Here is a 13,519-nt window from a genome sequence, read left to right as displayed (position 1 = left end):
CCCTGGGATGAGAGATACTGTCCAGCAGAGCAGATAACCAAGTGAAGCCTCTGGATGCCTGTGGAGCCTGGGGCAGGGTCAGAGATAAGCAAAAATGCCAGGCTTATCTCTGTGGAGACTGAGTGCTGGAGAAATCAACCTCACTGGCCAGCTTACTCCTCAGCCTTTCATGCAGCTGGGCATCTTTAGGCAGAATAAACACTGAGTTGGCACAGCTTCTGTGGCCACAAGATGGGGACGCTGTGCCCCACTTCAGCACTGCGTAGAACCAGCACCAGGGGCCAGCAACGTGTGACAGATTTCACCCAGATCACTGCGGTAAGAGTAGCTTTTGTGCTTTGATGGACTAGCCAGGAACAAAGTCAAGGTCACAGGAGTAAGGAGCAATGGTTACACTTGTTTCTTAGACTTGGGTCTCTAGTACTAGGACATTTAGTCAGCAGAATGCTTTGGTTGATGAGAAAAGTCTAGGGGTGATCAGCTCAGCTCTTTTCAATAAAGGCTGTGGTGGACAGCTGCCCCTGTATTTGTCTGTGTTGAGCCCTCTGAAGTGTTCTGAGGTTTTATTTCACATTTCCTGAGTATGCTCAGTTTCATGAAGAGTGAGTTTTTACTTTCTGCACGTATGGCATAGGCACAGCCAGGTGCTGCAGAAGATGAACACACCTTTCTCTTCCTCCCTACTCTTTACAAAGCGACTGGAAATTCACAAGGAGATTGACCTGGCATTGGGCTGGCACCAAGAACAGACTGGGGTGAAAGGGAAGAGGGAAGGAGGTTAGTGCTAATTTCCACAGTTTCTATGTACCTGATATAGGCAAGGAGCCATTTTACTTGCAGGAATACTAAAAACAACCTGTGGTTATTATATACTATAACAATTGATGAGGAAAGCTACATTCCAAAACATAAATACATTTTGGGTGTGCAACCATCCTAAATAGTACATTTTTTTTTGTAATGATGCCAGGGCCTTATACATGAAAGGTAATTATTTTACTTCTAAGTCATGTGTCTGGCCTCCAAACAACACTTTTGTGTAAAGTAGAAAAGCACACTTTTTTCTCAAGAGAGGTGTTTCATATCTTAGAAAACTGTCATTGGTGTTTTGATTTTTTAGAAAAAGCCCCTTATCTGTGATGTGCTGAGACACCTTGTTTGAAATACACAGAATCTCTGAATAGCCAATTTTGGGTTTCCTGAACATGTGCCTTGGAGTTTTCCCCCAAAACAAAACATCTAAGTTTCTTAACCATGTCCTGAGATGTGTCTCTAATCACCTCTTCATTCACTTTGTCTCTTGTCCTAGGAATTTCCTGCAGAGATTTAGGTCTCCTCTTGAATTCTTTGCCTTACTCTCACTATAAAGAGAATTCTTCTTTTGTTTAATGAAGTGTTTTCTTAATTGGTGTTATCACTACAAAAAACAACCAGAAGCTCTAATTTAGACATTAGAATGAAAGTAGATGTCTGATATTTTTGAATCTCTAATTCCTTTTTCTCCCTTAAGTCTAAGAAAATGCTTGTCTCATACCTAACTGAGTAACATTTAAGAAGCTACTGTATGGAATGTACTGTTTTAGGAGAGCATAAATAGTCCCAAAGAACCTATTTGATGCCTCCATGCCACATGTCTATTGTATCCCTCATGCTTAAACCAGGAAGTTTAGATTCAGAGTTTAACTGGTCCACAACTTTACATAATAATCAACAGACACAGAGATTAAATCTGCTAGTTTGGTAGCAGAAACTGTAACAATTTTCTATGCATATTTTATTATTGTTGTTGTTGTTGTTGGTAGTAGTAGTAGTAGTAGTAGTAGTAGTAGTAGTAGTAGTAGTAGTAGTAGTAGTAGTAGCAGCAATGCTTGGAGGCCACATCTGGTGATATTCAGGAATTACTCCTAGAATGAGTCTGGGGGTTCTAATGTGATACTTCAGCATTCACAGCATGTGCTCCAGCCTTTTGAGATATCTCCTTGGCTCTTTTATATTTTTGTTTGTTTTGGGGCTACACCAGTTTATGCTCAGGGCTTACTTTTGGCACTGTGTTCAGGGCTTACTCCTGGAGGTTCTTGTAGACCATAAGTGGTGCTGAGGATCAAATCTGAATTGGCTGTGTGAGAGGTAAACATCTCTAGAGTTACTCTACAGCTCCATCCAGATTTTTATACCATACTCTACATTGGTCCTTTTCTCCATAGAGTCCTTCCCTGCCTTGACAGGGTGGAGGACAGACAGTCTCAATCCTTTAGCTTTGGGTATAAATAGAAGTTACTGTTACTTGAAGCTTTTCTTTTTTACATTTGTCATCATTTATGCATTTATTCATCCTGTATTTTCTTTACATTCAGAGTTGAAGTCAAATATTATAACAAGATTAATTAACATCAGATCACACTTAAAAGGTTTTAAGTGCCTTTATCCTGTGATCTCTTAATTTTTTTTTAATTTAAGCATTGCAATTTACGAAACTGTTTATAATAGAGTTTCAGGCTTACAATATTCCAACTCCAATCCCACCACCAGTGTCAGTGTCGCTCTATTAGTATTCTTACCTTCAAATCCACCTCCAAGTGAACTTCCAAGTCCTCCTCCTGTTTTTCTTTTTCTCTTTTTGGGTTTTGGGTCATGCCTGGCTATGTTCAGGGGTTACTCCTAGCTCTGCATTCAGGAATCACTCCTTGCATCTGTATGAGATTCCAGGGAGTGCAATGCAAGATCCTTACCAGTACTTTCACTGTGGCCTCAATTCTACTTCCTTAAAAGTCATGCTTTAAAGTTTAATTATTATAGTTTGGATTTCATATTGACTCCAGTCAAAGTTTATTTTGCTTTGATTCAAAAGTGGGGATTCTAGGGGGACACTAACACCTGCCACCCTCAGTGACTCTAACTATCCTTTAACTGAACTGACTCTAACTTAACAGATTGTGCTTTGGGAGGTGACCTTGGACAGATCCCCTCTGAGCCTTGCTTTCCCTCCATCTCTGCTGAAGTTTCTGGGTAGAAGGTGCCAGTCATAGCTCTCTAGGTCTCTAGCCTCTGGGTCCCTGGGCACTTTCATTTGTCTCATTTCAGTGACAGTCTGAGCTTTTTTAATGCTTTATTTATTGATAATTCTATTAAAAATGTTATTAGAACCACAACTTTTTGTTGTGGGTCACACCATCAACACTTTGGCTCTACATTTTGGGAATTACTCCTTGCATTGCTTGAGGGACCATATAAGATGCCAGGGATCAAATTCAGGTCAGCCATGTACTATTTCTCCAGCCCCTAGAACCACAGATTTCTGAAGTTAGAATATTTAGAAGCTGCCGGAAGGTTTTGTTCCTAGTACATCTGATTTTATAGAGAAATTGATTGTCCAGTACCTGCAGTCAATTTGGGGGGAGAAGGGGGGTTCTTGCCACTGTTGCTCAGAGAGCTCTCTGAGAAACAGGGCCTATGGGATGACACTAGTTAAGTGGCTTAGACTGTTGTCCCTGACTTCTATTTTTATATGTACAAGTGACTGAGGGCCTTATGAGGAGAGGAACAGGGAGGACAAACACATGTCTGGGATATCAGCAAAGTAGAGAGACCAAATTTCTTTTATATGCAAAGCCTCAAAATGTTCATCATGGAAAAGATTGTCACATTCTCATAATTTATTTTTTTGTTGTTATGGGGTGGTGATGGTGGTGGTAATGTCTGGAGCCAAAGCAATATGCTGCTATGAGAAAACTGGAATTTCATACTGAGAAAGCAAATGAACACAAGAACCACATTCATGGCCCTCAAATTTATTTATTTTAGTTTGGGGGCCACAGTGTTGAAGGCTTATTCCTGGCTCTGTGCTCCTGGAGGGGCTCAGGGTACCATATGGTAATTGAACCTGGATGGACTACATGCAAGGAAACATTCTACCTGCTGTACTATCTGACCCCCTATCACTTTTTGTTTTGGATTCATCCCTGAGGGTAGTGAGTAGCTACTCCCATCTCAGTGCTTATGGGGTACTCTGGGGACTATGCTGTGTTGGATATCTAACTCAAGCTTTCTGCTTGTAATACATGTGCTTTAGCCCTTTAAACAATTTCCTTGGCCCTCTCTTTTTTTTTTCTTGTGAATTGAATGGCTGGTGGGATACCATCAAAGCTAATTTGCTTTGAACTTCTTTGCCCTAGGATTCCTGAGACCCCCTGGTAGAATACAGCTTTCAGGAACTTTACCTGAAGGATTTTTTTCTTCTAACTTTAGCTTCAGCTATATAAGCTACTGCCTATCATTGGAAGAGTCTTAAAATACTTCCCCATCAGCAGCCTCTCATAGAGGAATGTTAAATGCTGCTATGATGTCAAAGGGGCCCCAAGGAAAAGGTCCTGGGCCAAATCCAGCCTGTCACTCATGGCCCATGACAGAGTAGGAGATAAGAAAAGGCAAATGCTCAGAAAGCCTGGTTCTCTGGGTTCTCTGAACAACACAGCCATCTGTGTGAATTGGCACTTCGTGGTGAGGCCATTAACTGCTGAGAACAATGAACATCTAGTTCCACCATCCTAGTGAAAACCAGGAAACGACAGCTCTTTCATTTCCTCACCCTTGTTAAACCTGCCTTAGGATGTCAGGAGTCCCCAAAGAGAGTGCGGGGCCTCGAGTCCTACCAACATTGGGAAAGGCCTGCTTAACCTCTATGGACAAAAAGCTCAACATGCTGAATGAGAAGGTTGACAAGCTCTTGCATTTTCAAGAAGATGCCACAGAGAAACTACAGTATATATACAAAAGCATGGGCCACCTGGAACAAGGCTTGCACCGGCTAGAGACTTCTCAAGGTCTGGGTCCAGTGGAGATTGACCCCACATCTGCAACTGCTGCTCAGCAGGTCGGGTGGCCAGAGGTCCTGGAGCTGGTAAAGGCTGTGCAAAAGGATGCTGCCCAACATGGTGCCATGCTTGAAGCCCTCTTCAGGATGATGGTGGCCATGGACAAAGCTATAGCCTTGGTGGGGGCTGTGTTCCAGAACTCAAAAGTGGTGGATCTCATCTTGCAAGGGACTGTCCCCTGGAGGAAAAGCTGTCCAGCCACTGGTGGCCATACAGAGGTTGGTTGCTTCCTGCTTCCCTGCCTGGTGCCCTTCTGACTAGAAGTGAGATTGAGGGGTTTTGGTGGGATGATTAGCCAGAGAGCTAGTTTTAGGAGAGCTACAGGATGTTTGTCCCTTCTTGTGCCTCCTGTGTGACCTGTTGATGGGAAAAGTGGGGAGAGGAAATTATAAAGGATTACCAGACAGAACAACTGACTTCTCTCCTTGGAAAAGGGAGAGGGCCGTTCCCTGGACAGTTCTGTGAGGTTTGGGGTGGTGCAGGGTCACCTGGAAGTGGGACATAGATGGGCCTATAGAGAGAAAATGATTGATGGGTTCCCTTTACATCCCATATCTTCTTTTTCTGCCCGTTTTCTTTTATATAGGAGACTAATGGAGAGCATAATTTGTCCTAATAACCCCCATTCAGAAACCCAAATCCTTCCTGTCCTAGAGCAGAGTGGGCAGAGTGAGCAGCTGCCAGTGGGGAGAGGAGTGTTGAAAGTAATCCACAGGGTACACAGGTCAGGTGGAGTCGGAGGCCGGGGGTGGAGTGTGGCATTTCTGGGAGTGACTGTTTCCAAGGATTGCATAATCAAATGTGGAATGGTGTCCAATGGAACCTTGACTGGGGTGGGGGTGCTTGTGTGTGAGGTGTGTAAAGTCACACTTTTTGGGAACAGCAAAAGACCAGCCACTTAGCAACACTCAGACTGCCTGGAGCCACCATTTCAGATCCCTGAGCCAGTTTTGGGACATAGATAGTTGAGTCTCTAGGATCTGGGCTCTATCATGTCAGCCACTGGGATTTTCAGGTACAATTAGGGGTGCCTTCTCTGATTCCCTACAGATGTTCACCCTGAAGCCCTGTGGCTTCTCTAAGCATGTCACCATCACTTTTTTCCCCTATTTTCTGTGTCTCTTTTGAGAGATTGACCTGAAGAGGAAATCTAACCTTTTGCTCTGACCACTGATAATCAATATCAACTTTAAAAAGAAAAGAATTAATTTCATACATGCAGTTGGTAAAAAGCATTAAAATGGCTTAAAGAATGTGCTCTTTCTACTTCAACTTCTGAACTCTCCTCCCCAGTGAACCAGAGCTGTCAGTTTGCAGTTATACCTTCCAGATAGTATGCTTTTAGCTACAAACTCACGCATACCCCTGCTTTGTAAAATGCTTATCTATGTATTTATCCATGTACCTATGTATCTTTTTAACTTAAATATTATTCACTTTGGGCATTGTTTTATGTAGCATAGGATGATTCCCTGGTCTTGTCTCCTCAAGTTGCATTTGGGGATGTGTCCTAGTTTGTTTATCATTGCCATAGAAATGCTTATTTATATTCTCATTTTTAGTAATATTAATAATGATGTATTGAGCATCTATATAAATGTAAAGTTGTTTGTATGATACAATTATTTGTATGAAATGGTAGTGTTAAGCCAAATGATAAAGTTCTGTGGATAATGCAAAATTTATGTTCAAAGATAATAATATGTGAAAATGTGTATCGTCCTCAAGTTAGCCAACAAAGCCAACAAAACCAGTTGTTGTGTGTAACTTATGTGAAATGAAAAGAGAGGTGGTGGCCTCCAGAGGGGAGTCTACTAGATCTTTCTCTATTTTGGTCAACTGAGGAAGTTTCTAGTGAAGTTTAGACTGATTATATCTATGATATATGATTACTTGCAAGGTGCTTACATTTCACCTTATGTCTCACCAGTCCTACAAGTTGCTCATCAAACTACATCTGAACCCCATTATTCTTTCCTATGTGGGAAATGGACCCTGTTTCACAATTTCTCAGGAGCCATGAAACTTGGGCTGGAACAAAGAAATGCTCTTATGTGGAAAGGAAAAATCATTTCTAATTCCTACACAGTCTTCCAGGTTTATCACATTCCTTTACTGAAAAGAATTTCAGTAGAAGATTAAGAGTGATGAAAAGCAGTTATATTTAGAAATTACAAGAAAGAAGAGAGACACATAGGGAGCATGAGCCACATATATACTCTCTCACACAACACAACACACACACACACACACACAGAATATGTTAAAAAGAGAATGTGGACTCCTCCAGAGCCCCTTCACTGCCAGAATGAGGAAGTGCATGCTTTCCTTTGTAAAGTTATTTTTATAGGTTTTCTCCCAAACTTCCCCTATGTGGAGCCTTGTATGTAGATAAGAGTCCATTGCTAGGATATTATCGAGGGGAAGAGCTTGGAATTTTGGGTGGGCCATTTTCATGTTCTTATCACAACCTTTTGTTCCTTCTGGAGCTTCTCTCTAAAGGGACTTTCAGTCTTCTCTGGTGTCAGATTCTTGTCAGACCTCAGTTCTGATGTCTACAAAGTAGACCTGATCTTAATGCTCTTGGGCCACTTTAGGATTAGTGACAGAATTACTTTTTTTTTACACTCTTATTACTTTATTGAAACATTGTGGTTATTACGTAGTTGCTCATAGTACACTTATTTCTGGCATTTCATGTTTCGACAATAATCCTACCACTGGTATAACATTCCTTTCATCATTGTCTCTGCATTCTCACCCAGACAGACCCAAGCCTGCCTGCTTGGAAGCATGAAATAATATACTTTATATTGCTCATTTACAGCTAAGTGGTAATGAATTACTAAAATAAATAAATAAAATAAGTAAAACTTCAGCAACTGAAAATTTGTGAAATTTATTATATCTTGCACTGGCGTTAAGTCATTTTCTGAAGCTGTTACTAAACTGTTTGTTGCTAGTTGATCATTCTGTTATTAGTCTTGTTTGTTACTTAGGTGACTTCTGTGATACCTTGATATCTAATTTGGTATTCCTGCCAAATGATCAGTATTAAAAAATTCGGAGGTGTCACACAGCTATGTATGTGGCCGCACATTCCAGAAATTCCAAGTTCATGGTGGTGGCTGTGTGACATGTCTGCAGCTCTCAGAATTTCTTAAAATGTCAGGATTTCTGTAAGGATTACAGGAAGGCAGGAGAGGCTGCTTGTATTCGCTCCAAGAAGACTGTAGAGTTCTCAGTTCTAATACCCGTATACCTGAGTTTTGGTTGGTTTGCTGTCTTTGTAAAGATCAGTAGTAAAGTAGGGAAGATAGGCCATTGGTGTGATAGCAATTGTTGATTGTATGTGCAACTGCTGAGGCTTTGACAATATGGGAACTTGGCCATTCCTGAGAGTGGCCCAGTTTTCAGATGCAAGACCAGTGTATCTATGATTTTTCATAGATAGATTTACTTCTTTTTCAGCAATAAAATAAATCTATGTAGCTAGCTGATGAGCTAACATGGTACTGACTATGGTCAGTGTGTCTCCAGATTAACTTTATTAAAACATACCTTGGCATTTTGGTTTTATTACTTCCCAGAACTCATTTCCAGGCACTCTCTCACTCCTATTTGTCTACTTCACAGTTTTTGAATATTTGTATATTTAGTCATTGAAAAGTGAAATATTACTGTCCAGATTCTTTTAAAATTTAAAACATTTATCAAACTAGAGATTAATATAACAAATCTTATGAGTTTATAACTGTAGGCTAAAGTTTTTCCTCTATCCTGATAACATATTTTGCTCTTAATTATGCAGGTCTTAATCTAGACATTGCACAAATTCATCCATATATGTAAACATTTCAGCATGTAAAACTAAAAAATATTTGTCTTTGAGACCACCTAAATAGACTGAGTGCTTGTTTTGCATGAAGCAGACCTGTGTTTGATCCAAGCACCACCTGATTCCCCCCAACCACCACTGGGGAGCTATTTCAAGCAGACAGTTAAAAGTATTCTTTAAGTATATCAACTCTGCCTCCCAAGCCAACAAACATGTAAATAAGATAAAGATTAAATAACTAAATAACTATAATTATAATAGAATTATCATATCTAAAATTTAAATATTAAGTAAATATAAAAATGTTCGGTGTTTAACTTTCTCTGATAGCCTTATGCTTTTATGCCTTTTAAAAACAGGTTGAGTCAATATCTAAATAAAGCAATTGACTAAATGCCCTTTAAAGCTAACTAATTTATTTTATTTAAATTTTTTATTTATTTATGGGTTTTTTGTTGTTGTTTTTTTGTTTTTGTTTTTGGGTCACACCCGGCGGTGCTCAGGGGTTACTCCTGGCTGTCTGCTCAGAAACAGCTCCTGGCAGGCACAGGGGACCATACGGGACACCGGGATTCGAACCAACCACCTTTGGTCCTGGATTGGCTGCTTGCAAGGCAAATGCCGCTATGCTATTTCTCCGGGCCCTTATTTATGTTTTTGAACTTTTTATTCAAGCCATTGCAATTTACAAAGTTATTCATAGTTTGGTTTTAGACATACAATGTTTCAGCACCAATCCCATCACCAGTGTTCCTAGAGTCCATCCATGCCACCACATTCCACCCCAACCTGCCATCAATAGAGGTCTGTTTTTAATTTTGGTTGTTAAAGTTGGGGTCTCATGACTTCATAGTTGTTTACTCTGTGGCTTGGATGTTTAGTCCTGTCCTTTTTTAACACCACCAATGCATCTGAGTCCCTTTGGCTCCTGGATCCTGTCATTTCATATTTGTCTTTCTCTACCTCCACTTAATTGTGTTTTTTCTCCTCACTATACTTTGGGGTCTTACTTAGTTGATTAAAAAAATTAAACTGGAAGCCAGGGTAGTGGCTGACACAGTAGGGCATCTGTCTTGCACATGCTAACCTAGGACAGACAGAGGTTCAATTCCCTGGTGTCCCATGTGGTCCACCAAGCCAGGAGCGATTTCTGAGCGCATAGCCAGGAGTAATCCCTGAGTGTCACCAGGTGTGGCCCAACAACAAAAAAAAGGATAAAATATTGCCGCAAACGGCCCTCTGTACAACATTTTGTGGTCCTGCCTTAGAGGAATCTTTTTTTTTGTTGTTTTGTTTTGTTTTAGTTGTTTGGGTCACACCCCAATGTTCAAAGCTTACTACTGACTTTGCACTCAAGGATCACCTCGACTTTGGCTCCTGCGGCCCCCAGGTAAATTGAGTTAAACACTGCAGCTGTGGCCCAAAACCATCCCCAATAGTGCAGTGGGTAGAGTAAATGCCTTAAATGTAGCCAACCTGGTGTGTGACACCAGGCGGGGAAAATCCGCGAAAGTACACTGGCCCAGTGGGGCCCAACTGTGAAAAATTGTGAGTGTGACCTGTCTATGTCTGTCTACTGTCCTCTTGCGTGAAACTCTTGCGAGTGGGGCAAAAAGAGGCTCCAGAAACCTCGCTCGCCCAGACGCCATTTTCAGGGAGGGACTACAGAGCATGAAAACCGGCAAAGCTTTGCAAAAGCCGGCTCCCTGTGTGTGACACCAGGCAGGGAAAATCCGCGAAGGTACACCGGCCCAGTGGGGCCCAACTGTGAAAAACTGTGAGTGTGACCTGTCTATGTCTGTCTACTGTCCTCTTGCGTGAAACTCTTGAGAGTGGGGCAAAAAGAGGCTCCAGCGGAGCACAGCTGCTCCGCTTCGCTACGCAGCCGTGCACTCTTTCTAAGGAAAGAACTCCATTGCAACAAGAAGGAAAAAATCACACTAAGAACGGCACTATATCACAGAAGCAAACATTTCTCTCCAGACTGTCTTCTCTGTTGCATGCTCGGGCCTAAGATTTGACCCAGTGTGAGGCTTCATCCACGAAGGACTCCCCTCCCTTAGAGGCAAGTCAGCCCATCCAGAAAGGGAGGAGCCAGAGGAGTGTGCTGCCTGCATCATATAGACAATGAATACCACCACAACACGTAGAAAAACCCACAATACAAGTGTGACAATGGGGAAACAACGCAGGCCAGCATCAGACATAGAGAATGAAGATGACAATTCTGAGGACCAGATAATGACCCACCAACTAATCAAACTCTCAGATAAGGACTTTAGACTAGCAATATGGAAGATGCTCAACGGACTCCAAGAAACCATGGATCGAGTTGAACAGAACACTAATAAGAACCAAGAAAATATGAAGACAGAAATCACAAAACTCCAAACTGAAATAACATGTCAACTAACAGGACTGAAAAAGTCAGTAAACGAAGTGAATGACAAAATGGATAAGCTCTGGGACAGGGTATCAGAAGCTGAGAATAGACTTGGTGCTGTGGAAGATGAGATACATAACAATTCCATACAGCAGGAGAGATTGGACAAAAAACTTAAAGCAAATGAGCAGACAATGGAAAAATTAGTCAAAGAATGGGAACAGATGAAAATAGAAGTCTATGATAAGATCAACAGAAACAACTTAAGAATCACTGGAGTCCCAGAGACCCAGGAAGAAAATTTCCAGGAAAAATCAACGGTCAAGAACATCATTAAAGAGAAACTTCCAGAGCTAAAGAATATATGTGATCAAATCCGGCATGCCCGAAGAGTACCAACCAAAAGAGACCCCAGAAAAACCACCCCAAGACACATCCTAGTCACAATGACAAATCCCACAGATAGAGACAGAATTCTGAAAACAGCAAGATCAAAAGGGGAAATCACGTTCAAGCAAGCTTCCCTGAGATTTACAGCAGACCTGTCACCAGAAACACTCAATGCCAGAAAGCAGTGGTGGGATATTGTGACAAGACTGAATGAAATGAATGCTTCACCCAGAATACTATACCCAGCAAAACTCACTTTCCAGTTTGACGGAAGAATACATGGTTTCACAGACAAAAAACAGCTCAGAAACTTCACAGACACAAAACCAGTCTTAAGAGAAAAACTGAAAGACCTAATCTAAGACAAGACTACCCAAAAGACACACCAAATTTCGAAATAAAGATGGCGTTAAATCACAGGACAATTCTTTCTCTCAACGACAATGGACTAAATGCACCAGTTAAGAGACACAGAGTGGCTAAATGGATCAAAAAACTCAATCCAACCTTCTGCTGCCTACAAGAAACGCACCTGAATAGTCAGAACAAACATAGACTCAAAATAAAAGGCTGGAGAAAAATTATCCAAGCAAACAACACCCATAAAAAAGCTGGAGTGGCCATACTAATATCAGATAATGCAAACTTTATACTCAGGAAGGTTGTAAGGGACAAAGATGGACATTTTATATTAATCAAGGGGTACGTAGAGCAGGAAGAATTCACTCTCCTAAACATATATGCACCGAATGAGGAGCCAGCAAAATATTTAATACAACTATTGACAAATCTGAAAAATAATATCAACAACAACACAATAATTGTGGGGGACCTCAACACGGCTTTGTCAACACTGGATAGGTCAACCAGACTGAAACCCAACAAGAATATACTAGACCTGAGGAGAGAAATGGAAGAAAGAGGCCTAGTGGATATATATAGGACACTCCATCCCCAGAAACCTGGATACACATTCTTCTCCAATGTACATGGGACATTCTCCAGGATAGACTACATGCTGGCACATAAAACATACCTCCATAAGATCAAGAGGATAGAAATTTTGCAGACTACCTTCGCTGACCACAAGGCTCTGAAATTATTTGTGAACTCCAAAGGAACTCAGAAGAAACACTTTAACACCTGGAAGTTAAACAGCCTCATGCTCAATAACCAGTGGGTCCGAGATGAAATCAAGGAGGAAATCAAAAGGTTCCTGGAAACAAATGACAATAAAGACACAAACTATCAGAACTTATGGGACACAGCAAAAGCAGTACTGAGAGGAAAATTTATAGCTTTGCAAGCCCACATCAGGAAGGAAGAAGGAGCTTACCTGAGTAGCTTAATGACACAGCTAATAGAACTAGAAAATGCTCAACAAAAGGACCCAAGAATAGGAAGACAGAAGGAAATAACAAAGCTGAGAGCAGAAATCAACGAAGTGGAAACTCAAAAAACAATCCGAAAGATCAACGAAAGCAGAAGTTGGTTCTTTGAAAAAATAAACAAGATTGATAGACCACTGGCAAACCTAACAAAGAAAGAGAGAGAGAGAAACTTGATAACTCGTATCAGGAATGAAAAAGGAGAGATCACTACTGATATGACAAGGATTCAAAGGGTAATCAGAAACTACTTTGAAAAACTCTACGCCACTAAAAATGAGAACCTGGAAGAAATGGATAAATTCTTGGACTCTTATAATCTTCCACGGTTGAAGGAAGAGGATGTAGCATATCTAAACACCCCCATCACCACTGATGAAATTAAAACAGTAATCAAATGTCTGCCGAAAAACAAAAGCCCAGGTCCAGATGGATTCACTAATGAATTCTATCAAACTTTCCAAGAGGAACTACTGCCAATCTTGGCAAGACTCTTTCATGAAATTGAACAAACAGAAACACTTCCAAATAGCTTTTATGAAGCCAACATCACCTTGATACCTAAACCAGACAGAGACGCTACCAAAAAAGAAAATTACAAACCAATATCACTGATGAATGCAGATGCAAAGATCCTCAACAAAATCCT

General features: G+C 41.0%; 2 protein-coding genes across 2 annotated transcripts in view; one reads left to right on the top strand and one right to left on the bottom strand.

Moving 5' to 3' along the window:
- Window positions 1-13,519, bottom strand: part of GPT2 (glutamic--pyruvic transaminase 2) — a 690,974-nt gene that overhangs the window by 214,122 nt on the left and 463,333 nt on the right. The gene's annotated exons all lie outside the window — the stretch shown is intronic.
- MYLK3 (myosin light chain kinase 3) overlaps window positions 4,607-13,519 on the top strand; it is a 55,477-nt gene continuing 46,564 nt past the window's right edge. The window contains exon 1 of the mRNA XM_049787394.1: window positions 4,607-5,089. Coding sequence (XP_049643351.1) covers window positions 4,607-5,089 — 483 coding nt within the window. The remainder of the gene's footprint in view (window positions 5,090-13,519) is intronic.

Source organism: Suncus etruscus, chromosome 14, assembly GCF_024139225.1.
Source record: "Suncus etruscus isolate mSunEtr1 chromosome 14, mSunEtr1.pri.cur, whole genome shotgun sequence".
Classification (NCBI taxonomy): domain Eukaryota; kingdom Metazoa; phylum Chordata; class Mammalia; order Eulipotyphla; family Soricidae; genus Suncus; species Suncus etruscus.
Note: the sequence above shows the minus strand (reverse complement) of the source record. Positions and strands in the feature narration are given on the sequence as shown.